Source organism: Anastrepha obliqua, chromosome 2 (assembly GCF_027943255.1).
Source record: "Anastrepha obliqua isolate idAnaObli1 chromosome 2, idAnaObli1_1.0, whole genome shotgun sequence".
Taxonomy (NCBI): Eukaryota; Metazoa; Arthropoda; class Insecta; order Diptera; family Tephritidae; genus Anastrepha; species Anastrepha obliqua.
The window spans coordinates 19,930,096-19,954,837 of record NC_072893.1 but is presented as its reverse complement, the minus strand read 5'-3'; the positions used below and the strand labels follow the sequence as shown (position 1 = coordinate 19,954,837).

Sequence of the window (24,742 nt, the reverse complement as noted above, 5' to 3'; positions counted from 1 at the left end):
TATGTGCTAGGACATAATACATACATAGAGCAGAATTGTTTTTGCACTTGTTAGGAAGAAACTCGCTAGTGCGTATGTGTATTTGTCTTGTAAGAATGTGATGTGCTGTGACTTGTGTACATACATAAGTCAAGGTTATTTGGGCATACATGCATATGTACATATGTATGAAAGGAAGATGATGTTCTTGCGCTTGTGCATTATTGTTTTTCATATACAAATGTACATACCTACATATGTATGTAAATGCTGTCGAATACATAAACTATAAATTGACATACAATATAAAATAAGTATTGATTTATCTTAAACCGTTTTTTTTTCTTAATGCAAATACCTCCTATTGACATGTACATACATATTATGTATGTATATTGTCATATACCATCATTTATGTAATATACATATAGAGTATACGTTCATTTATGAATGTATGTAATGAAAAACTTCATGAATTACTTTCAGAACTTTATTAAAATTAATTCGCGTCGCGCGCATGCACAAAACCTTGGTTCACAACGCAGGCGCAGAAATAAACGCACTGCGTATTTATCTTCCCCATGTGACTCGGCATCAATTCTCGGCGCCAATTTTTTTTTTTTTTTTTAATGTGATTTTTTTAATGTAATCGTAAAAAATTTTTAATAAATTTTATGTATCCGCTTATCATTTCAAAAGTAACAAAATGGTAAAAAAATAAGCAGTCGAAGAAATAAATGCACCGCCTATTTTTCCTCGCCACATGTTAGACTCGATTTCAATTCCCAGTGCAAACCTTTTTTTATAAATTTTTTTTTTTTTAAATTCGTTTTTTTTTATGTAATTAAAAAAAATTATGTAATAAATTTTACGTATTCGCTTATTATTTCAAAAAATACGAAAATAGTAAAAATTTAATTAGTTTAATGTATTTATCCTCCCCACGTGACTCGCCATCAATTCTCGGTGGAAATTTTTTTTTTTTCGTTTTTAAATTTTTTTTTTTAATGTAATCGTAAAAAAATTTTTAATAAATTTTATGTATCCGCTTATCATTTCAAAAGTAACAAAACGGTCAAAAAATAAGCAGTCGAAGAAATAAACGCACCGCCTATTTTTCCTCGCCACATGTTAGACTCGAGTTCAATTCCCGGTGCAAACTTTTTTTTATAAATTTTATTTTTTAAAATCGTTTTTTTTTTTTAATGTAATTGAAAAAAAAAAATTATGTAATAAATTTTACGTATTCGCTTATTATTTCAAAAATACGAAAATAGTACAAATTTAATTGGTTTAATGTCGAGGTGAGAAATGTGTTGTGTGTTGAGGTGAAAGATGTGTGGTGTTTCTAATTTTTGTGTGGTCAAAAGTCAGTGAGGTGTCTATAAACTCGGTGTGCTAAATGACCTTATTACAAATCTTTCAGATCTCAATTGTACTAAAAAAAGCTTACAGTAACATTTGCACCTTCTCATTGCATTAACATTCTCTGTTAACATTCTCTGATTGCAGCGTCTATCAGGCAGAAGTTCTAGCTATAAAAGAAAACAACAAAACCAAAATGGCCTTTAATCAATGAATGCGCCTATACTGAGGTCAAAGGTTAGGTTGGTGCGTGACTACCATTCGAAATTCAGAGAGAATGTAGGTTCGAATCTCGGTGAAACACCAAAATGAAGAAAAAGTTTTTTGTAATAGCGGTCACCCCTCGGCAGGCAATGGCAAACCTCCGAGTGTATTTCTGCCATGAAAAAGCTCTTCATAAAAATATCTGCCGTTCGGAGTCGGCTTGAAAATGTAGGTTCCTCCATTTGTGGAATAACTTCAAGACGCACACCACAAATAGGAGGAGGAGCTCGGCCAAACACCCAAAAAGGGTGTACGCGCCAATTATATATACATATATATGGAAGGGATAACAATAGAAATAAATATAAAGAAAATGTATACATTGTTAATTAGTGCTTTATGAAAAATTTATTTAAATTTTTCTTTACAAAAATAAGTATATAAAAAATCACCTGACCCAAAGTACAATGAAATTTTTAAAATCGACTTCCACAGAAATACGCCTAAAACTTTAAAGTATAATAATCTGTGAAAAAAACTTGTTTTTTTGAAAATTCTGGAGGCATGCAACCCCTTAATGTCGAATTCAAAGTCAGCCTTATTTGGGTTCAAATGTACAAAGATATTGAGGGAAATTGAAAAACCGATGAGCCAGGAAAGGCACTACTCTTCAATTGCATAGTGATATAGAATTACCATTGGGATACCTATGGCCACGAGCAAACTAATCAATTGAAAAGAATAATCAAAAAACAAGATTAATCAAGAGGCCAATAGGTCATGGAGAGATGAAGGCAAATGTGTCGCAGCTAAGCTACTGTAGCCGCAAATAAATAAGAAAATACTAAGGAACTTAGCCATCCAAGAGGGGATATCCCGAAAGTCGTGGCTTGTTAGCTATTTGGCAACATTACTTGAGATTAGGAGTTTTCTCCCATGAATATTGTAGAAATTGTAGAGATAGGGAAGAGAAAGAAACAGTTGAGCACTTCCTTTTTAATTCTCCAGACTTACATATCTAAAATCAGTTCAGGTATTGTAGGTAGATATGTATTTCTTCAATTTTCAACTATCATCCGTGATGATTGGACCAATCCTGAGCTTAATAAGAGCCACAAAATGGTTTCACGAAGAGAAAGAAATGAGGTCCCGTGTCACACAATGATGTCACAATCGAAGTGACATAACCTACAAGGTGTAGTCCAAAATAAACAAGACTGAGCTAAACTAGAAACGACAGAAGCTTTGTTCTGATAACTTCGAGTTTTCCCTTTGACCTCGATACACTGTTTTGGGCGATCTAAAAGCTTTTCGAAAGAGTGTTTCACGTCATTGACCGGAATTTCCTTCGGAATGTCGAAACAAGCCTTTTGGATGGCTACTGCGGACACAAAAAGTTTTCCTTTCATGGCCAAACGCAATTTTCCGAATATGTAGAAGTCACAGCGAGGCTTATCAGGTGAATACGGTGAGTGATTGAAGTTGAGTTTAAATGCGATTTCTTGTCAAAAAATCAGTCACAAGAGTGGATGGATTAGTTGATGCATTAACATGCAATAAACGCCAGTTTCCTCCTTCGCGGTATTCAGGGCCAATTCGACAAGCGCTTCAAAACGCCAAGATAGAAGATTGCATTGACGGTTTGGCCCGCTGGCACGAACTCCTTCCCTTGGAATCGTAAAAACAAATGAGCATCGATTTGATTTTTGACTTCTTCAAACGCCAATTTTTGGGTGGTGGCTGGTCTGGGGCCTTCCAATCGGCACTTTGACGCTAAGTGTCAGGTTCATGTTGGAAACACCACGTTTCATCACCACTTACAATGTTGTAAAGGAAGTTCTCGTCTTTTCTCGCCTCTTTAAAGAGGTATTTCGAATGTAGAATTCTGAGTAATTTTTGGTCCTCAGTTGACTTTTGCGGAATGAAACGTCCATAGACCTTTCGTTAGCCCAAATGAAAAAAATCAGTTAAAATGCGATAAATCGATGTTTTGGAGACATTCAACTTCGATTCCAAGATGTTTCTGATTCCACGATTTTTTCGACTAATTTTTGACCAATTTCAGATTTTTTATGATAAATTTCGATGGAGTTTTCGGTAATTACTGATTTTGGGCGGCCCGTATGTTCATTGTCTTTTATGTACAACAATAACCATGAAAATCCTAGCTTAGAACTTTGTGCAAGTTAAAAAAATATATGAATTTTTAATAAAATTCTTGAATTTAGTTTTGTATTCACGCAACTATACTTGCACTTACACGCTTGCCATGGACCTCCTTCTCCATTTTTTCACACACAAATTGTCAGTGAAAAGAAAATTTGCATATGAAAATATTTTGACGCTTTTTTTTCATTTTCTCACGGCACGCGAATCGAAAGTGTAATGAAAACGGGAAAAACTTTTCATTTCACGTTTATACAGAACGCGAATCGACCGCTAGAACTCAATTCATTTGATTGAAAACTATGTGTACGTCAAGGCTTGCATTATTAGATATCAAATCATTGAACAACGTCCTTGTTCGAGCAGTGAGAAATTTTCATACGCATGAGATGAGATTCGAAGCGCAATCGATGGGAGCCAATAAATATAAATGAAAAAAGTTTTTAAAAAACTCAAAAGTTTTCATTTTATTTGCTAAAACAGTGTACCAAAACATTTGCTACTGCTAGGCACCCAACATTTAATATATACATCATAACACAAATTAGCATTAATGAAATATTGAACCGGAGAATTTTTACAAATGTTTTTATATACATACATACATATAGTTTTAATAAGAACTCATTGGGGATTCCAACAGTTGGGGTTTTTATAGAGTATCGAATGCATTTCGCAGGTATTAGTGTGACAAATGTCTATTGGCTATTGCCAAACCTCCAACATTCCGATATACTACAGGGTAAGAGCGATGTAGAACTACTATTAATATACTAACGGCAATACCCCATTCTGTAGTTTGGCAGTGGAGAGACTGTATTTTAAGCACGTGCAAATACATACATACACATCGACATGCGTACGCAAATATTTTTATACATGCAGGTGTGCGTAGGAATTTAAGTGAGAGCGGCATTGCATGAATGAGAGGCATTCAACTTGACATTGAAAGCTTTCGTATAGTAAATAAATAGTTTAAACAAAAACGGGTTGCCAAATGTACTTATTTACGACCTGGGTGATATGTATCTCTTCATAAGTAAAAAAGAACAGGAAACTAAAATTTAATATGCTTTTGCGGGAGTACTCTAATGAAATAGGTGAGGTCAGACATTTAGCCCCAACGAAGGCCACGTGGACAAGGAGTCAAATTCGTATATTGTGATGCCATACAGCGGAAAAAACAGAGCGGGATAAACAAAAAAAAACACCAGTCTAACGGTTAGACGCGATAGAAGTGAAACCTTCCGTAAAACAAACTGAGAGAGAATAAGACGAAAGCAGCATTAGGGGCGGGATAATTATAGGTTCATTATAATATTGCTATAAAGTTCATATTTTATTTTCTTCATTTTATTATTATTCATCCTCAATGTTTTCAATTTCAACAAATGATACGAGTGGCTTATGATAGCTAAAATATGATACAAATGCTTTGGTTTCGATGTTGTCAACATATCTTTGAAATACCGCGTCAATTGTTGTTTTTGATCGTGTTGTCGATTCAGTGCGATTGTTACACATTTTTAAATTGAATGTTGTATTGAGAAAGTCAATGTGTGTTCAATGCAAAATTTACGTTAAAATCGCCACTTAAAATCATTGGAACTTTATTGTAATCTTTTCTAAGTATCCGCGATACTTCTGGTGTATACTTTATTAAATTTTCGTGAATGAATTCCGTGATGCTATTTATTGATTTTTTTTTTCTGTCGATATTCACGACACTTTTCTGCATTATTTTTCGGCATAATTGCGGTAAATATTTAAAAATGAAAATATTTACGAATATAAAAATACACACGCGGTTGCTATTATGAGCGTCCCCAGCAAAACCTGCGTGACCGAAACTCTAACACAATTACATTTTTTTTGAATGTTACAAACACATATGCACGCAGGTTTTGCTGGGGCGTGACCGAAACTCTAACACAATTACACATATGCACTCGTATTTGTTTGAAAATCGACTTTTTTTTTTGGTTCTCCGTCACCTTTGGAAAATGTGTAAACAGTAAGCAAACTTTATTCATATATTTTTCCTCATTTTTGCATCAGTAAAATTAAACAAACGCCGTAGCCGAATGGGTTGGTGCGTGACTACTATTCAGAATTCACAGAGAGAACGTCAGTTCGAATGTCGGTGAAAACACCAAAATTAAGGAAAACTATTTTTCTAATAGCGCTCACCCCTCAGCAGGCAATGGCAAAACACCGAGTGTATTTCTGCCATGAAAAAAAGCTCCTCATAAACATATCATAAAATAAAATAAAATAACTGTATAAAAAAAATTTTTTTCTTGTGATTCGAACCAAGGATTTTGGATCGGAAGCTCACAATGCTAGCCGCTCGGCTATCGCGCCATGCTGTCGGCGCTGGCCTAAAAGTTATTTAGTTCGTCGCTACGTGTATATGTAATATTCGTAGCCAAGAGTGTCGCTTTTTTCGTTTCACATTTTCTCAAATCACTCCCAACGATTCTAAAGAAGTTTTCACTTCAAAAAAACTGGGGAAGAACTGAAAAGAAGGGGGATGATGACCAAACGAATGACTACTAACGAAATAATGTTGGCTATATATTAAGAATGAATATTTTTTTTTTTTAATTAAATTAAACTTTTCATTTTTTGTTTACTAATTATACATCTTCCGTACGGATTTTCGGAAGCTATACGATTGGTTAGCCGAACATTGTTATGTAGATCAAAAAGTGAACCGCCACGATCAGCTTTATCCAATCGTGACCGCGTATGGAAGTCACTCTAAGAGTGTTTTTTATATGGATACTCAAAATAATTCAGAAATAATAAAAGGCAAAATAAAGCAATTACGCGGAACGGATTGTATTTTTGTGGCGCCAATCAATTCCTCGTAAACTTTCGAAAAGTTAATTGAAGTGATTAAATATATTTACAAACCGTAATAATTTTGCCTTTTTTCTATTATTCATGCCAACATTTTGTGTTTGTTTTTGCTACTATCCAAAAATGCGTTCGCTCGCTGTCAATTTCATGCAATTATTGCTACTTGGCGTGGAAATTTACAGTATGTCAAGAATGAGTTTTGACATAGAAAATAGAATAGCAAGTAACTAGCAAAAAATAACACTCTTGTTTTATCTTCGACTTCTTTTTTGTACTGATTCATATTTATTTATAGCATTTAAAGAGAATTAATAAAAAAAGTTCAAATTCTTTGGATAAACAGCCACTAAAGCAACAAAAACAAATAACACTCTATTTCCACACTGTCAATAAACTGTTTTTAAATTTTACTTTTTCCAATTCTTTAGAATGTGTTCCGCGATTAACTTCAATTTACCGTTATCTCTGCCTTGCAATGATAACTTTGATGCTTTCGTTTTATCATTCAGTGAAAAATTTTTGCTTTATTCGGACTTCAAATTTAAATACTGAGTTTTTAAAATGCCTACCAAAAGATTATCCTTCGAAATTACGCAACTATTATATTATATTTATTATAACTACCACCTGGATAAAAGTGTTCAGGACTTGTATAAAATGTTTTCGGTAACACGTCCGGCTAAAACTAAACTTACTGGACGTGCAGAACGCTTGATGATCCGAAAATTGAATCAAACCCCGAGTATTTCCTTGAGAACACTTGCAAAAGACCTGAACGAGGGGAATGGTATTGTTGTTGAGCAGTGCGGCAAGCCATACCGCACCACAAATATTTATAGAGATCAGCAGGCAAGAAACCATGCGTGTCGATAAAATTTCAATATGGGGCACCTTCCTCAGGATTGTCTCAATTTCATTTAAGTAACAGATGGAGCAGTTTTTCTTACACAGCCCGTTTAGCATAAGGCACCCAGCTTTAAAAATCAACGAAATTCTGTATCTATTGAAATCGTGTATTATGATCTAAAATAATATATATCCTGTTATTTAATAATTGTAATTTAAAAGGATTTTTTATGAGTAATTAAATGTTATAAAGTGTTCGTGAAACTAAACAAATTCAGAACAATTGAATCTAGTCCTTGTCTTTATAGGTGAATGGCGTTGTGTGGTTACAAATTTAAAAACTTTACACCACAAATAACTCGAAAACTATACATTTTCCGCTAACATGATAGACTACAAGATTTGGCCATCCAAAGGAAAATTGTGAAAGCAACTTTGGTTACTACGTCACAGGGGACTTGACCGCCCAATTGTGTCCGCTCATTATATATATATACAGCCAGGGACAGATAAATAGCACAAATGGGAACCTTATATGTTAAGTAAAGTTTTTAGTAAGAACTCTGATTTGAACAAATAAATTTGTTTGTTTACATTTATTACCGTTATGAAGCTTACATTTATGCGAGGAATTTATTGTTTTTTTTTTATGGAATTTTTCGCGTTCTATTTTATTTATGCTTATTGCTATTTTGAAATGGACACAAAAATAGCACATTTTAACTTGTGCAGCGAAGAGTGAAACTTTAATATTGTTTCAGCGATTTTAAGTATAATTTTTTGTTTCTTAAATAAAATTTTAAAGTAATTACTAAAAATGCAACGTGAAAAACATTGCAGGCCGAAGAAAAGAGGTCTTATATACCATATGGGTCAAAACGGAAAAAGCTATGCAGAAATAGCTGAAACGATGATGAGCTCTCGGAAAATGGTTTACAATGCTCTTAATTTAGTTAAGAAAGATGCATCCTATCTAAGCAAAAAAACGGAAAGAAAACCAAAGAACTGATGTTAATGTGGATAGCGCTATAATATGCAAGAGCAAAGCAGATCCTTTTAAGTCGGCAAGGCACGTAATGCTTGAAATAAACCAAGAAACTGGTCTACAGGTGTCCAGAAAGCTTGTAGGAAGGCGACTTAACGAATCCCAGCTGTTTGGCCGCATAAGCAGAAAAAAACCACTCCTCTCAGAAAGACATATCAAATACCGACTTATTTAAAATCATATTCAAAGTCTAAATGTGCTATTTATATGACCATGGCTGTATATATGTATATAATTGACGCGTACTATACATCCTTTCTGGGTTTTTGGCCGAGTTCCTCCTACTATTTGTCGTGTGCGTCTTGATGTTGTTCCACAAATGTAGGAACCTACATTTTCAAGCCGACTCCGAACGTCAGATATTTTTATGAGGAGCTCTTTCAAGACAGAAATACACTCAGAGGTTTGTCATTGCCTGTCGAGGGCTATTGGAAAAAACTTTTTCTTCAGTTTGGTGTTTCACCGATATTCAATCCTACGTTCTCTTTGAATTCTGAATGGTAGTCAACGCACCAAACCATTCGGCTACGGCGGTCCGCTCATTCCATACCCATTTTCAGGCTTGTAATCTATTATCCTAGGCAACGGCTGCTTTGAGGTTTTTCGTACATCACCAACACAATTTCAGTTTTTGTCGATCTCAGTTATGAAGAAATCGCTGGCATATCCCTTATTACGTCAGCAAATCAGCTGATGCATTTAAATTCGCTGAGAACCAATTAACGGTTTGATGCTGACCACATTTTAGTATTCTGAAAGTTTCCGGGTGTTTGTCCTGCAGCTAAAAGGGGGCTTATTTGAAGAGGAGAGGAATCCAACTTTTCAACAGTACAACTTTTTCTCCAAAATCGGAGGCCTCGCTCCATATAGTTTTGCACAACATCTCAAAATTTCAAAATTATATTTCATTGAAAAATATAATATGTATGTAAAAAAATGCACCTATGGCTTAAAATTTCCTTATAGTTGGCCACTCTAATCAGCAAGAGCGCGTTCGAAAAGCTATTGCCGGAAACTGTAAATGCGAAGAAAGGGGAAGACTTTAAAATTGTTTACTTTTCAAAAAAAGCAAATAAAAACTTCAATAATTAAAAGTACACAGAACGTAATTTCGTATTCGTGCAAGTAATTTCACACTGCAATGTACCAAATAACAGAATCACATAAATCAAATGCTTTATATAATTTTCGCATGACAAATGCACACAAACACATCCACAAACACTTGCTTGGCCCAGTTGACGACGAGCGATGCACGCTACGCACGAGCTGACTGACGTATGTATGTACTTTACACCCGGCAGCGCGTCATCACTTGGAGGGTTTGCCAAAGCTAATTAACAACAACAAAATTTCCATTCACCAATACATTTGTATGTATGTACGCATAGGTATAATTTTCACATTACTAACAAAATATATGCTCAGTTTCTGACATATGACCACTACTCACACAATGATTTAACTTGAGAAAACAGCTGAGTCAGGTATATAAAAGAACTATTTCGAGATTTATCACTTGACAGAGCATTTATAGGAGAGAAGTTATGAAAGGTAAAACTATACCGTTCTTTACTTTCATTTAATTACGTTTCACACAATTTACTTATTTTCTATTTAATCATAATTTATTATTCACGCCAAACACATGTCACGCGTCTCAATAGCACTCGCGCTGTTTTTGTACTGTGAGAATGATAAGCTGACTGGTGGTGCGTGGACTTAGCAGTTGTTGCAAATACTCGTCAATAAACGTGGGAGAGTGCACTCTATTCGCCTTGATGAGTATGAGTACTATTGTGAGCGGCTGAGAGAACTTTCTTGGTACAAAAATATACTCATCCACGTGTGTGTGTATGTGAATAAAGTAAAGAATGTTTGTGTGTCATACAAGTCGTAAAGTCCGACTTGATTGTTTGTATTTAAGCCAAAGTGTAACAAAATCTGCTTTAATGAGTAAATTTGAGTATTTCTCTTATTAAATTAAATTTAAAATATATAAATTGATGTTACTATTAAATTATTACCTACAAAATATTGTGCAATAAAACTGATAAGTCAGCAATTATGTTTCCCATGACACACAACGCTACAGTTTGACAGCCTATGTATGTTAAATCTACAACACGTTTAACGGCCACTGCAGTTTGAAGATAAGCAACACAAAAGTTTGAAGTTTCCACACAAAATTACTTTTATTTTAATTAAAAACAGTTATAATCGACAAATAAATATTAATCGCTATACGAAAATTCACATCGCTTTCGGTGCTGTTATATTTTTGATATTCTTCGCACTCAGAATCGCATTGAATTGTTGTTTGAACACAAAGTTCTGATACTCCTTTGCTGTCTCCGCACAGCGTAGCGGCTCACGTGGATTATCGCCGTAACATTTCGTGAGTTTGTGCTTCAATTGCTTTAGATTTTCACCGTTGACATCAGCAAAACGTACCGGCTTGCCCAACTGCGCTTCTAATTTCTCCAAAGTGTTCACATACTGCCTCTCTTGCAGTTCATTCAATCGCATTGCCAACAAGCCGGCCTCTTTGTCTTTGCCCTTGAAGAAGCCACAAGTGCAGCAGCGCGCACAATGAATTTGCTCATCTTTAGTTGGTGACGGTATTGCCGCTTCGGATATCTCTTTTGTGCTGCTCTCCAGCCGACTCAGAACGCTTGGCGTTATATGAATGGAGCGCACCGGATTGATGATGTGCGCCGTTTGTGGTGTGGAATTTCCGGCGCCCATTGCGAAATGGTGGAAATTCGTCGGGAACTTAGTTGTTTTGCCTTTTATTTATTCGTTGTTGTTAAACTTTTCACAGCCACACATAAAATAATGAGCTTGCTTTTGATTTTTTAAGTTCTAAAAATGTAAATGACATAAAAAATGTTAACATTAAAAAAACGGTTCGTACACTGAAAGAATAATATGGGTTTTATTTTTTTTTTTTAATAAATTTTAATTTTAGTTGAATTTGTTTTTGAGAAAATATCAATTCAAAGGATGCACTTGGTATCACAGCAGGAGCTTTAAACTAAATCCTGTCACAAGACCATAGTAAGTATCGGATGTACACTTGTGCTCACATAATAAACACACTTTTTCTTTTTACAAAATAGGCAATATTTTTCATGCACAAATTTATTTATTAATTTTTTATAAAAATTTAACAAACAATTTTTTATAAAACTTTCAAAAAATTTTTTTGTAACAAAAAAATTAAAAATATTGCCTGTTTTAGTTACAAAAAAATTATTTTGTTATAAAAATTTAACAACAAATTTTTTTGAAAATATTATAAAAGTAAATTTTTTGAAAATTTTATAATGCGATTTTTATTTTTTGATGATTTTATAAAAAAAATTTAAATTTTCATAAATCTTAATAAATTTTTTTAAAATTTAAAATTTTATTAAAAAAAATTTATGAATTTATAAAAAAAATTTTAAATTTTCATAAAACCTAAAAAAATTGTTTTAAATTTAAATTTTCTGAAAATTTTATAAAAACAAAATTTTTTGAAAGTTTTATAATGCAATTTTTATGTTTTGAAAATTCAGGAAAATTTTATAAAAAAAATTTTAACTTTCATAAATCTTTATAATTTTTTTTTTAATTTTAATTTTTTGCAAATTTTATTAAAACAAAATTTGTAGAAATTTTTATAATGCAATTTTTATTTTTTGAAAATTTAAAAAAATTTTATAAAAAAAAATTTAAACTTTCATAAATCTTTACAAATTTTTTTAAAATTTTAATTTTTTGCAAATTTTGTAAAAGAAAATTTTATTATTTTTTGAAAATTTTATAAAACCAAATTTTTATAAAAATTTATAAAGATTTATGAAAGTTCAAATTTTTTTTTATAAAATTTTCTTGAATTTTCAAGAAATAAAACTTGTATTATAAAATTTTCTACAAATTTTTTTTACAAAGTTTTCAAAAAATTTAAATTTTAAAAAAGTTTATAAAGATTTAAGAAAATTTAATTTTTTTTATAAAATTTTGATAACTTTTCAAAACATTTAAAGTTACATTATAAAATTTAAAAAAAAGTTTTTTGTTAAATTTATATAACAAAATAATTTGTTTTTAACAAAAAAATTTATGAAAAAAAAATTTTAAAAATTTAAATTAAAAAAAATTTATAAAAATAAATCTTTAAAATAATAATAAGTGTATAAATTTAAATTTCTTTTAATAAAATGTTCAAGAAATAAAAATGCATTATATATATAATTTTCAGAAAATGGGTTTTTTATAAATTTTCAAAAATATTTTTTGTTAAATTTTTATAACAAAATAATTGAACTACGATTTATATGGTTTTTTAAAACATTTTTTTTTAACTTTTTGTAAAAATTTAACAAGCTTTTTTTTTGAAAATTTTATAAAAAAAAAGATTTAAAAAAAATTTAAATGTTATAAAGTTCTCAAAACATTTAAAAACACATTTTATATAAATTAAAATTTTTTTTTATAAAATTTTCAAAAAACATTTTTGTCAAATTTTTACAAAAAGTTAAAAAAAATGTTTAAAAAAAAGATATAAATCGTAGTTCCAAACTCTCTACACAATTCACAAAAATTTAACGACTTTCAAAAACAGTCATCAAAATTTTCAAATTTTTAATGAGAATCAGAATTAGAACTTTTCGGCATGCAGTTTTATAGCTCATTAGATTTCAGTATAATGAAGATTGAGTTCAAGTGTTAAGTCACTTGTCGCACTGTGTTGAGAAATTTTTTCTATATAAATCATATGTTCGGAAGTCTTAGGACCATACGAGGTGCGTTCAAAAAATAAGGTGAATGTTCATTTTTCTCCAAAAATATTTATTTATTCATCAATTTCTATTTCATCTCCTTCAGATATAATACGCTTGTGCCAGCGTTTTTTTTTTTCAATCTTCAAAGAAGTTCTGATATGCACTTTTTGGTATGTCCTTACGCTCTCTCAGCGAATCGGTTTTTACCTCCACAAGCGTCACAAAACGCCGCCCTTTCATGAGTCTCTTTAATCTTGGGAACATGAAAAAGTTGCAGAGGGCTAAATCTGGTGAATATGGTGGCTGAGGCATGATAACGGTGTTGTTTTTGGCCAAATAATCTTTCACAAGCAAAGATGAGTGAGCAGGTGCATTATCATGATGCAAAAGCCATGCATTTTTTTCCACAATTTCGGGTTTTTTTTTTAATATTACTCCACGCAAACAGCGCATAACTTCAAGGAAATACTCCCTATTTACCGTACGACCTTGTGGTAAGAACTCCTGATGAACTACGCCATGGTAGTCGAAGGAGCAAAACCTCGATATTTGATCGAACTTGGCGTGCTTTTTTGGTCTTGGCTCTCTTGGACTCTTCCATTGGAACAATTGGGCTTTGGTGTCGATGTCATAACCATTTACCCTCATCTCCTTTATGACCCTTTTAAGGAAATCTGGATCATCGTTGACGTCATTCAACAATTTCTGAGCGATGCTCATGCGATGAGGTTAAAATTCAGCAATTTTGGAACGAACTTCGCTGCTCCACGCTTCATGCCCGAAATTTCAAAAAAGATTGCATGGCATGAGCCAACCGATATGCCGATATGCCGACATCCCCAGCAACTTCTCTAATTATGATTCGACGATTCTCCATAAGAATTTTCTTCGGTTTCTCAACATTTTCATCGGTTGTTGATGTGCTGGGGCGTCCAGTGCGAGCGTCGTCATTCACATATTCTCCATCTTCTGTGAAAAGCTTGCACTACTTCTAAACATTTTTTTGACTCAGAGTACTCTCATCGTATACCACTGTCAACATTTGAAGTGTTTTTGAGCACATAATTCCATGTTTTACACAAAATTTGATGCGACTTCTTTGATCCATTTTCTAGATGGAGAACCTGATTTGTGCGTCTACAATTTGGATCTTTTTTGTTTCTTATATTTTTAGGCAATCCAATGCGAAGATGGCAATGTTGACTGGGAGTTTTATATTCAGGAACCCACTGAAGCTGCCATGTCGAGCTAGATTACCAGATTTCGCATCATTTGAAATCTCTTCAACCACCCAAAAACATGTGCATCCCACAAATCTTCATCACCATAGGCAAGTTTCAATAAATTATAAGTGCATATAAATTTCCCTGTTTTGATAGAAATTTCACAACCATTCGATACTATTTATTGGTATAATTTTTCGAACACCTGCATAGTTGCTAAGGATTCTCCAGACCTACCTGAGTGAGCTTGAACTACTATACGACACACCAGATTTCCAGAAAACAAAAGGGGTAACGTCTGGCGCAGCTCAAGGATCTATTCTCGGCCCCGATCCCTGGAATCTGATCTACGACGAGATATTGAACAAATGCCAGAAGATATATATCTAGTGGGATACGCGGACTATATAGCGGCGGTCATACCAGCTCGGGACACGGAGAACGCTAGAAGGAAGCTGAGCCAAGTTATGATAAGGACGCAAATATGGCTTGCGGACCACGACTGGGAATTCGCCAAACATAAAACCGAAGTTATCCTTGTGGCACCAGGTCACATGCCACTCGAGCTCAGCATGCACATGGACACGTCCTTAGTGAGCCAAAATTAGTGAAATAACTAGGTATTCATCTTGAATGCAGGCTTACTTTCTGGGCTCAGATACGACATGCGGCTACCAGAGCAGCAAAGGTCACGGGAATTCTAAGTAGATTAATGGCAAACATCGGTGAACCAACACAGAACAAGAGAAAGCTAATTATGGCGGCCACAAACTCAATTCTCCTGTACCGCAGCGAAGTATGGGGAATTGTGCTAAACTGCAAAGCCAAGCGCAAAGCACTGGAGGCTGTGCAACGAACAGCGGCACTCAGAGTTGCCTCTGTCTACCGCATTGTCTCAGACGCCGAAGTCTTTGTGATCAGCGGACAGAAGAAACACGCCATCACTAGCTTCTCTGAACGGAGATGCCAAACCATGTTGCGGTGGCAAAGTCGATGGGACACTGAATCAAGTGGTAGATGAACGCCGAAACTCATTCCATCATTAGGCACATTCGGAAAGTTCAAAAAAGGAGGCTCGGTGCGAGAAGTGAATTACTTCTTAACTAAGTTTTTCTCGGGCCACGAATACTTCCGGTGATACCGCAGATAGCGCATGGGCAAGGTGAGCGATCCCAAGTGCATAAACTGCAAATCGCCGAACGATGACGCTGAAAACACGTTTTTTAGTTGTGACAGGTGGCTCGCGGAAAGAGATGCTCTGAGGAAGCAGATTGGCGACATCGCGCCAAGCAACATAAACAGCAAAATGCTCGAACGCGAGCAAAGCTGAACGCGGTAAAGAAATACATCGAGGACGTACTACGAAAAAAAGAGATTGACTTCGACACAGTGCAACAAAGCGAAGCCGTACAGATAGAGACACAAGAAGACAAGCCTATAGCATGGAAGCTGGTTACAAATATGATGGTCCCAGACGTGAGTGAATAGTGTCAAGTGAAAAAAACAACAATTCTTCAATAATGGAATTCTTCGGACAGAAGCACAAAGAGGCTCTAACAATATGCGAACACTTTTCTGGTAAACGATTTTTTTTCTAATAGCGGTCGCCCCACGGCAGGCAATGGCAAACCTCCGAGTGTATTTCTGCCATGAAAAAGCTGCTCATAAAATAGTAGTTGCCGCTCGGAGTCGGTTTAAAACTGTAGGTCCCGCCATTTGTGGAAAAACATCAAGATGCACGCCACAATTAGGGGCAGGAGCTCGACCAAATACCTAACAGAAGTGTCGTAATCGGATTTTCTAATCGCTCGTTCGATACGAGAGGTTTAGGGCAATTAGCAGTCTCAGTTAAAAGGGTCCACACATTGCAAAGAATTCACTCACATAGAGGTTTTCTGGGTTTAAAGCGACTGGCACTTGTGTTTTTTTCTTTTTCTTTCATTCTTACGTAGCATTGATCGAAGTCAGATCTCCGGAATGCCACGCGCAGATACACAACTCCCACAATTTAGAAAAAGATTAAAAAAAAAACGCTTCCATAGAATTTTTTTAAAGAATGTTACTCTGTATTAAAATTGTACTCTTAAAAATTATACATCTTGTATAAAATATGTACATACAACACATTTCAAAATAAATTTTTTAAACTTTTAATGTAAGATTTTCTATTAGGAACTGATTGATGTTGACAGGCTATGACGTATGTGATAAAACTTTAACATTTCTAATTGAAGCGGCTTTACTTGACCCAGAGTCCGCTAAAACAGACATTCTGCACGAGCGATCTCAGAGCTATGGTGCTCGCCAACGTAAACGTACGCCCGTACGCCCGTATCAGCTGACACGATGAAACAACGATCCACGATACTACGGAATGGAACGGTGGTGAGAATTCATTTACATGGGTTAGGTTAGGTTGTAATGGTTGCCCAGAGAATGGGCCCACTTGGACGAAAGAAGTTTGGTTCATCCTTTGTGATACCATTGCAAGAGGGGAAAAAGAGGCGAAGGAAAAAACGATAGGACGAAAAGGAGAGGGGTGCGGAGGGTTGAGTATTTGTGAGCTATGAACGGCGACTAATTTGTGATTTGCGATTGTGTTAGCCGTTTTATGCTGCTGATGAAGTTCATCAGATTTTTGATATCAAGACCTGCTATGTCAGCAGATGCAGAAAAGAAGTGAGAACCAAGATGCTTAAATCTTAGTCCCGCGAGAGCGGGCAGCTGAGTAGCAGGTGCTGAGATGATTCCACCTCATCCTCCATACAGCTGATGCAAAAAGGACTCGAAGTAATTCCGAGTCTCATGGCATGTATACTCCACGGATAGTGTCCCGTGAGGTGTCTCTCATTAGTTTCGTCGTGTCAGCTCATATGGCCGTACGTTAACAATGGTGAATGTAACCATCATTCACCTCACGCGGATGCGATGCGGTATGGATCGCTAAAATTAAGCGACTTGGCGTAGAGTTTTTCTTGTGAGATTATCTGAAATCGCAGGTCTATGCTAATAAGTCCATTATTACCAAAGCCTGCATAACCTGGGCCATTGCTCAAATGCAGTGCTGCTGAGTTGTTGTTGTAGCAGCATAAACATATTCCATGAAGAATAGCAAAAGAGTGTCTATTCGTTAATACTTTAAACCCAGATTTTTTTATTCCATTTTCCATTTTTTATTCCATCAGTACACGCCCTTATCGGAAACCCCTATACGACTACTTCCAAATCCCAACTGTACCTCAAACGGTACAAACTCCACATTTCTTCCATCACTACCGCTGGATATTTATTTAATACAATTCTTGTCCACTCGAACATGTTGGATGCAACAAGCAACACGCAACTTGTGTAGCCGCTCAATTCGACGCTAATAGCAAAACAAAAACTTGTGCATCAAACAGATCTAAATTTACCATCCGTCGTGAAGGGACTATCGCGCGCGTACGCGTCGTTTTTACACGTCGAATTAAAAAAGTCACACAAAAAATATTTAAAAACTTTAAATACAAAATTTAAGCGCCGTTGAAGGAAACAGTGTTTTTGTGTTTTAGAGTCGCGTGAAAACGAAACGAGTTCTAACGAAATTCGAATAAATTATGAAATAATTCTCTAAAATATTCGAAAATAATTTGCCTTTTTTAAAAGTGTGAAAAAAGTGTTCAATTTATTATGCAAATAAAAGCGAAAAATATTTTAGTGAAAAAACCACAAGCGAATTAATTGTTTAAATTATTGGAAATGTTTAAAATTATAGTAAAAATGCTTTGAAATAAAGCCGTCAGTATGTCATAGATTAAAATAAATTGTAAAAAAAAATTAAAAATACACAGGTGTAATCGCAGTTGAGTTGGTGTGCGTGTTATTATACAACAAGTGGTAAAAAAAACGATTATTTTATATTGCGGTGTGTTTTTGTTGTTCCATGAGTGTTTTGTTTACAATTGCTTGCATGCGTGTGTGTGTGTGTACACGAAGTTTATAGAGCCCGGGTAGAGAGTATCAATGTCGACGGCGATAAGAGTTCAATAGTGTGAATATATGGAAAGCATGGAAATACACACACAAACCAAGGCACAGCCAATCTACTCATACGAGCATTAGCTTTCGTTTGCCTACTAACTTTTAGTTTTTTTTTTTTGTTTTTGCTTTGCTGTATGAAGATGTCGATGGAGAAACGCGTTGACTTATCAGCTGCATCTGATAAGGGCGGCGACGGAGTCCAGGCAGTGTCGGCCAATTAGATTTAAAAGCAAAGACAAACATAATAATAAACAAAAACGAATAGGAGAACTTCAATTCTGTTGGAATGTGACACCGGCAAGCCATACAAATACAAAAACTACAGAATGGAGATGAATTAAATTGCATGAAATGGGATAATTTTAAGGTGTATAATTTAGACAAATTTAAGTTAATAAAAAGCAAAATTAAAAATGATCTAATAAAATCCAGAACTAGTAAAAAAAAAAACTAAATTAAATTAATTCAAATCAGAGAGAGAGAGAGGAGAAATTAATTAAAAAAAAAAAAAGAATTAAGTAAAACAATTTTTTATAAAAAAAAAATAATTAATAGAAAAGAAGCGAAAATGAAGTAAAATAAAACTAAATTATTAAATAAAATAAAATTTACTTAATAATTAAATAAAAGTGCATAAGATGCATTAAATTGGGGGAAAATTTAGTGGATTTATAATAAAATAAAATAAAATAAATAAAAGAAGAATAAAGTGTCATAAAAAAATTTATGAAATCAATTCATGAAAATTAAATGAGATAAAATTAAAAAAAAAAATATTATTCAATCAATTAATGAAAATTAAATAAGATAAAAATTAAAAAAATAGGCAAAACTAAATTAGACTAATTAAATAAATTAGACTAATTAAATAAATTTTAATTATATCCACTCAAATAAGGCAAGGAACATAAAATAAATAAATAAAATAAAGCAAAATAAATTTAAATAAAATTATAAGTGATAAATTATTATAAATTAAAATTAAAATTAAATAAAATATTAGAATGAAAAGTAAAATAGAATAAAATAAAGTAAAAAAAATAAAGTAAAGTAAAATGGAATAAATTTTAATAATGTAAAATAGAATAAAACTAGATTACATTAAAAAAACAACAAATTAAATTAAATGAAACAATTTGATGGCATTATAATTAAATAAAATTAACTCAAATAAAGTAAAATTGAATAATTAAAAAAAAAAACAATTAAGTAAAGTTAAAAAAATAAGTAATAGGGTGGGCCATGTAAAATTTGCATTTTGAATCGGCTATAAAAAAAAACTAATGAATATTTTTTCAAACTTTTTTTTTTATTTTGAAGATTGAACATTGTCATTTATGAATTAAAACTAATATCGTTCAAATGACTGCCACGACTGGCTTTACAGTAGGCCATTCGATCAACCCAATTTTTAAGCACATTTTCGATTGTTTGGACTCCAATTTCATGAATGGCAACTTCGATTTCGTGTTTTAAAGCATCAATCGGCTCTGAATGGTTCGCATAGCATTTGTCCTTAACGGCGCCCCACGAAAAATAGTCCAACGGGCTTAAATCACAGCTCCGAGGCGGCCAATTGATATCGGAATTTCGGCTGATTATTCGGTTTTCAAAAACGGTAGCCAAAAGTTCGAGTGTAACTTTGGCAGTGTGACAAGTTGCATCGTCCTGTTGAAACCAAATGTCGTCCATGTCATCCTCTTCAATTTTTGGAAACAAAAACTCGTTAATCATGTCACGGTAACGCTCGCCATTTACTGTAACCACGGCTCCTCGCTCATTTTCAAAAAAAAAATGGCCCGATGATGCCGCCAGACCAAAAACCGCACCAAACAGTGACTCGTTGTGGATGCGTTTGCTTCTCTACAGTAACGTGTGGATTTTCTGAGCCCCAAATACGACAATTTTGCTTATTGACTAGCCACCGATGTGAAAATCAGAAAAGAAGAAGAAGACTCACCACTTTTGAAATAGGTTTTCAATATTTCCCAATTTTGTTCAAGCGTATAGCGTCCCATTTCGTAAATGTCAAACCTTTAAGTAAATTATGAACACATTTGACATATCATTTGTGTTACCATTCTCAAAAAAATAGGTGGTTCAAAACGCAAACGCTATATGGCCCACCCTGTATTTAAATTAAATTTATAATTATAATTATAATTAAATTGACTAAATTAAAATAAAATAAATAAAAATTTGAAAAATTATAAAAGTTCAGTTCAACTAACATAAAATAAAGTAGGTATAATGAAACTAAATGAAATGAAGATTTAAATTAATGTGAAGTAAGAATAAATTAAACGCAATTTCATTGATTATATAAAGGGTGGTTAAGTTTCAAGGGCCGGTGTTGATTTTGAATAAAATACAATTTTTTTAAGAAATTATGGACATTTCTCTTTATTATGATAATATTGGTATGGCTCAATTACGTATGGAACAAAATATCGGACAATGGCCTCGGCGGCACACCTCCATCCGATGGTCCAAATTTTCGATGACGCTGAGGCATAATTGAGGTTCTATACCGTTAATGCACCGAATTATCGCATCCTTTAGCTCTTGAACTGCTGCTGACTTATCGACGTACACCTTTTCTTTCAAATAACCCCAAAGAAAGAAGTCCAACGCTGTCAAGTCACATGATCTTGGCGGCCAATTGACATCGCCGCGACGTTGGATTATTCGGCCATCAAATTTTTCGCGCAAAAGAGCCATTGTTTCGTTAGCTGTGTGGCAAGTGGCACCGTCCTGTTGAAGCCACATATCGTCCACATCCATATCTTCCAATTCGGGCCATAAAAAGTTCGTTATCATCTCACGATAGCGAACACTATTCACAGTAACTGCCTGACCGGCCTCATTTTGGAAAAAATACGGCCCAATGATGCCACCGGCCCATAAACCGCACCAAACAGTCACTCTTTGTGGGTGCATTGGTTTTTCGACAATCACTCATGGATTATCATTCGCCCAAATGCGGCAATTCTGCTTATTGACGAATCCACTGAGGTGAAAATGTGCCTCATCACTGATGATGATTTTCTTCACGAAGTGAGCGATATGCATTTTGATTTGAACGCCCGTTTTCATAATAAGCCTGAATAACTTTAACGCGTTGCTCGATTGTGTATCTTTCCATGGTTCAAATTGAGTTTGTCTGAAATTGAAAAATGTCAAATGAAAGGCAACAAAAAAAAATTGACGTTGGCCCTTGAAATTTAACTATTTTTATATGTTTGCCTTTTTTCGCATTAAATGTAATACAGTCTTATCTTAGAAAATATTTTTTATGTTTTCAAATAACAACTGGTTGCTTTTCATTTCTGTGATATTTTTTCTTATTTAAAATAATATTTGCAAGAGTAAAAAGAAATAGCTTCACTAATAGATATCACTCCAATATGTTTTGTCCGAGACTGTATATAAAAATCTATGAAAATTAAGTTCAATAAAATTAAAATTAAATACAATTTTATAAACACATAATTAAATTTATAAATAAAATTGAAAAAAATAATTTAATTGCTTTATAATCAAACAAAATAAAACATAATAAAATCAAACAAAGTAAAATTAAATAATTTAGAAAAATTAAAAAAAATAGAAAAATTAAAAAATAATGTAAAATTTAAAAATAAATTAAAATTAAAAAATAAAGTAAGAAAGAAAAGAAATAAGTATTTAAATTTCTCTTTAAATTAGATTTAATTGCTTTATAATCAAACAAAATAAAACATAATAAAATCAAACAAAGTAAAATTAAATAATTTAGAAAAATTAAAAAATTTAGAAAAATTAAAAAATAATGTAAAATTTAAAAATAAATTAAAATTAAAAAATAAAGTAAGAAAGAAAAGAAATAAGTATTTAAATTTCTCTTTAAATTAGATTTAATTGCTTTATAATCAAACAAAATAAAACATAATAAAATCAAACAAAGTAAAATTAAATAATTTAGAAAAATTAAAAAAAATAGAAAAATTAAAAAATAATGTAAAATTTAAAAATAAATTAAAATTAAAAAATAAAGTAAGAAAGAAAAGAAATAAGTATTTAAATTTCTCTTTAAACTAGATTTAATTGCTTTATAATCAAACAAAATAAAACATAATAAAATCAAACAAAGTAAAATTAAATAATTTAGAAAAATTAAAAAAAATAGAAAAATTAAAAAATAATGTAAAATTTAAAAATAAATTAAAATTAAAAAATAAAGTAAGAAAGAAAAGAAATAAGTATTTAAATTTCTCTTTAAATTAGATTTAATTGCTTTATAATCAAACAAAATAAAACATAATAAAATCAAACAAAGTAAAATTAAATAATTTAGAAAAATTAAAAAATTTAGAAAAATTAAAAAATAATGTAAAATTTAAAAATAAATTAAAATTAAAAAATAAAGTAAGAAAGAAAAGAAATAAGTATTTAAATTTCTCTTTAAATTAGATTTAATAAAAAAACGCATACAATAACATCAATTAAGCCAAACTAATTAAAATAAGCTTAATTAAAAAAAAATTCTAAAATTATAAAAATTAAGTTGAATTTTTTTTAAAATGGCTAATGTCACATAAAAGCTGCCGTTGCAGCAATGGTATGTCCGGAGACTGAAAAACTCCCCCGTTTAGAATCTTCGCCCACCCTAAAACCGCTTTCGCATTACTTCCGGGTGGCGTTCTATCTTCCTCATTACAAGGTTTATGCTTGTGCGACTGCGTCCAGGTCCAGCTTTTTCATCCAGATTTTTCATCAATTTTTTCCGCAAAACCACTGATGATTTCACACTTTTTCTCGCTGCTTAGCATCTTGTTGATTACATTTTCAGTGGTTATGTGACCAACTGAATTCTCCAGCGCTCGAAGTTCTCGTTCCCAACGCTTGCATTGGAAAAAAGTGTGTTCACCGGGCTGACCGCCATCACTTGCATGTGGGTTGTTCGCTTTTTATTTTGGACAGGTATTTCTGGAAATACTTGTGCCGCGAATGGATTTGGGTTGAGTAAAAATTGACTTCGCCGAAGTTCCTGCTGCGCCATGTAGTGACGTCTTTTATTAGCCTGACCGTTCAGCTGCCGCGTGTTTCGTCTCTCCAGCGGTCTGACCAAAGCCTTTGCGTTTCATCCTTTATTTCGCGCGCTGCAAGTTTGCTAATTCTTTCTTCCATCCTGTCGTTATTTAATGCCCACAAGTTTTATCTCTCAAAGGCTAGCAAATCCATCAACATTGAACACTTGAATAGCCCACAGTAGGCCCTGATACTGTGCGGTAGGCAGACACAACTCTCAGAGCTGCCGTTCGTTGTAAATGATTAATTTTGTTGACAATAATTAAATTGGTGTTAATTTAAACTACTTTAAATGCAACAACAAAGACAGAAAATATTAACAACTAAATTAAACTGAATTAAATTAAGCTAAATGAAATGAAATGTAGGTTAATACAATTTAATTAAAAAATCTATTAATTTAAATTACATGAATAATTCAATAAAATTTATATAAATTAAATTAAAATAAGCAAATAATGAAATAAAATATATTGCAAAAAAAATTGCCTCAAATTAAATTATCTGTACACTTGCGCAAAATACTGCGAATAGTAAATATTTGCAAATTTATGAAAGTCTAAGCGAAAAACATGTGCGCAAACATAGAATTACAGGCACTAAACCGAAGCAAAGCAAATAATAATGTAGTATAATCGGAATAAATAACACAACAACAAAATCATATAAGATTGCTAAGCAACGACACTACCTGTTGCTCAGCCACATGCACAGAAGTTTGTGTGTGTGTGTGTGCATGTATTCCATACATTTGCCAAGGTTAACTGTTCAGCATTGCTGCACATCCAAAGTCACTCACAAACGCATACATACATACATACATGCATAAATCTTTAGTACGAAAAATGGCTAGAGGTGTGCATGCAAGTGTATTTGAATGCTGTTGAGTAGCTCAGCAGAGCGCATTCAATGCGTAGCAGAGCGGTGGTGGCACCTACTCTGAAGATTCGTAGCTGTAAGTTACCACTGAGATTCCAACACCAGTACTGCTCAACGCTACACAAATGTGAACAGGTAGAATGCAAGAGCAAGTGATTGTAATGTACACACACACACACACGCTCGCAATAAATACATATGGATCTATGCAAATACGTAGCGTTCGGATGGTGCAAACTAAATATTCGACTCCGATTAGCGCAGTTATCTACCTTTTCCGATTTGCTTGCTTTGCTTTGTTGTTATAG

General features: G+C 33.2%; 2 protein-coding genes across 5 annotated transcripts in view; both read right to left on the bottom strand.

The window, feature by feature from the left end:
- LOC129237933 (mpv17-like protein) overlaps positions 1 to 24,742 on the bottom strand; it is a 55,567-nt gene that overhangs the window by 16,749 nt on the left and 14,076 nt on the right. Inside the window, exon 1 of one of the 4 annotated variants that reach the window (XM_054872930.1) lies at positions 9,924 to 10,140. The exons of 1 other annotated variant lie outside the window; for it this stretch is intronic. The gene's annotated coding sequence lies outside the window, so the exon portion shown is untranslated. Of the gene's footprint in view, positions 1 to 9,412; positions 9,528 to 9,617; positions 9,636 to 9,923; positions 10,141 to 24,742 lie in introns of those variants that run through there. 2 more of the 4 variants (XM_054872935.1, XM_054872932.1) reach the window with 2 other exon arrangements.
- LOC129237935 (uncharacterized) lies at positions 10,640 to 11,325 on the bottom strand. The gene has a single exon (XM_054872936.1). It carries the CDS (start codon positions 11,216 to 11,218, stop codon positions 10,724 to 10,726), a length of 495 nt encoding a protein of 164 aa, XP_054728911.1. The 5' UTR covers positions 11,219 to 11,325; the 3' UTR covers positions 10,640 to 10,723.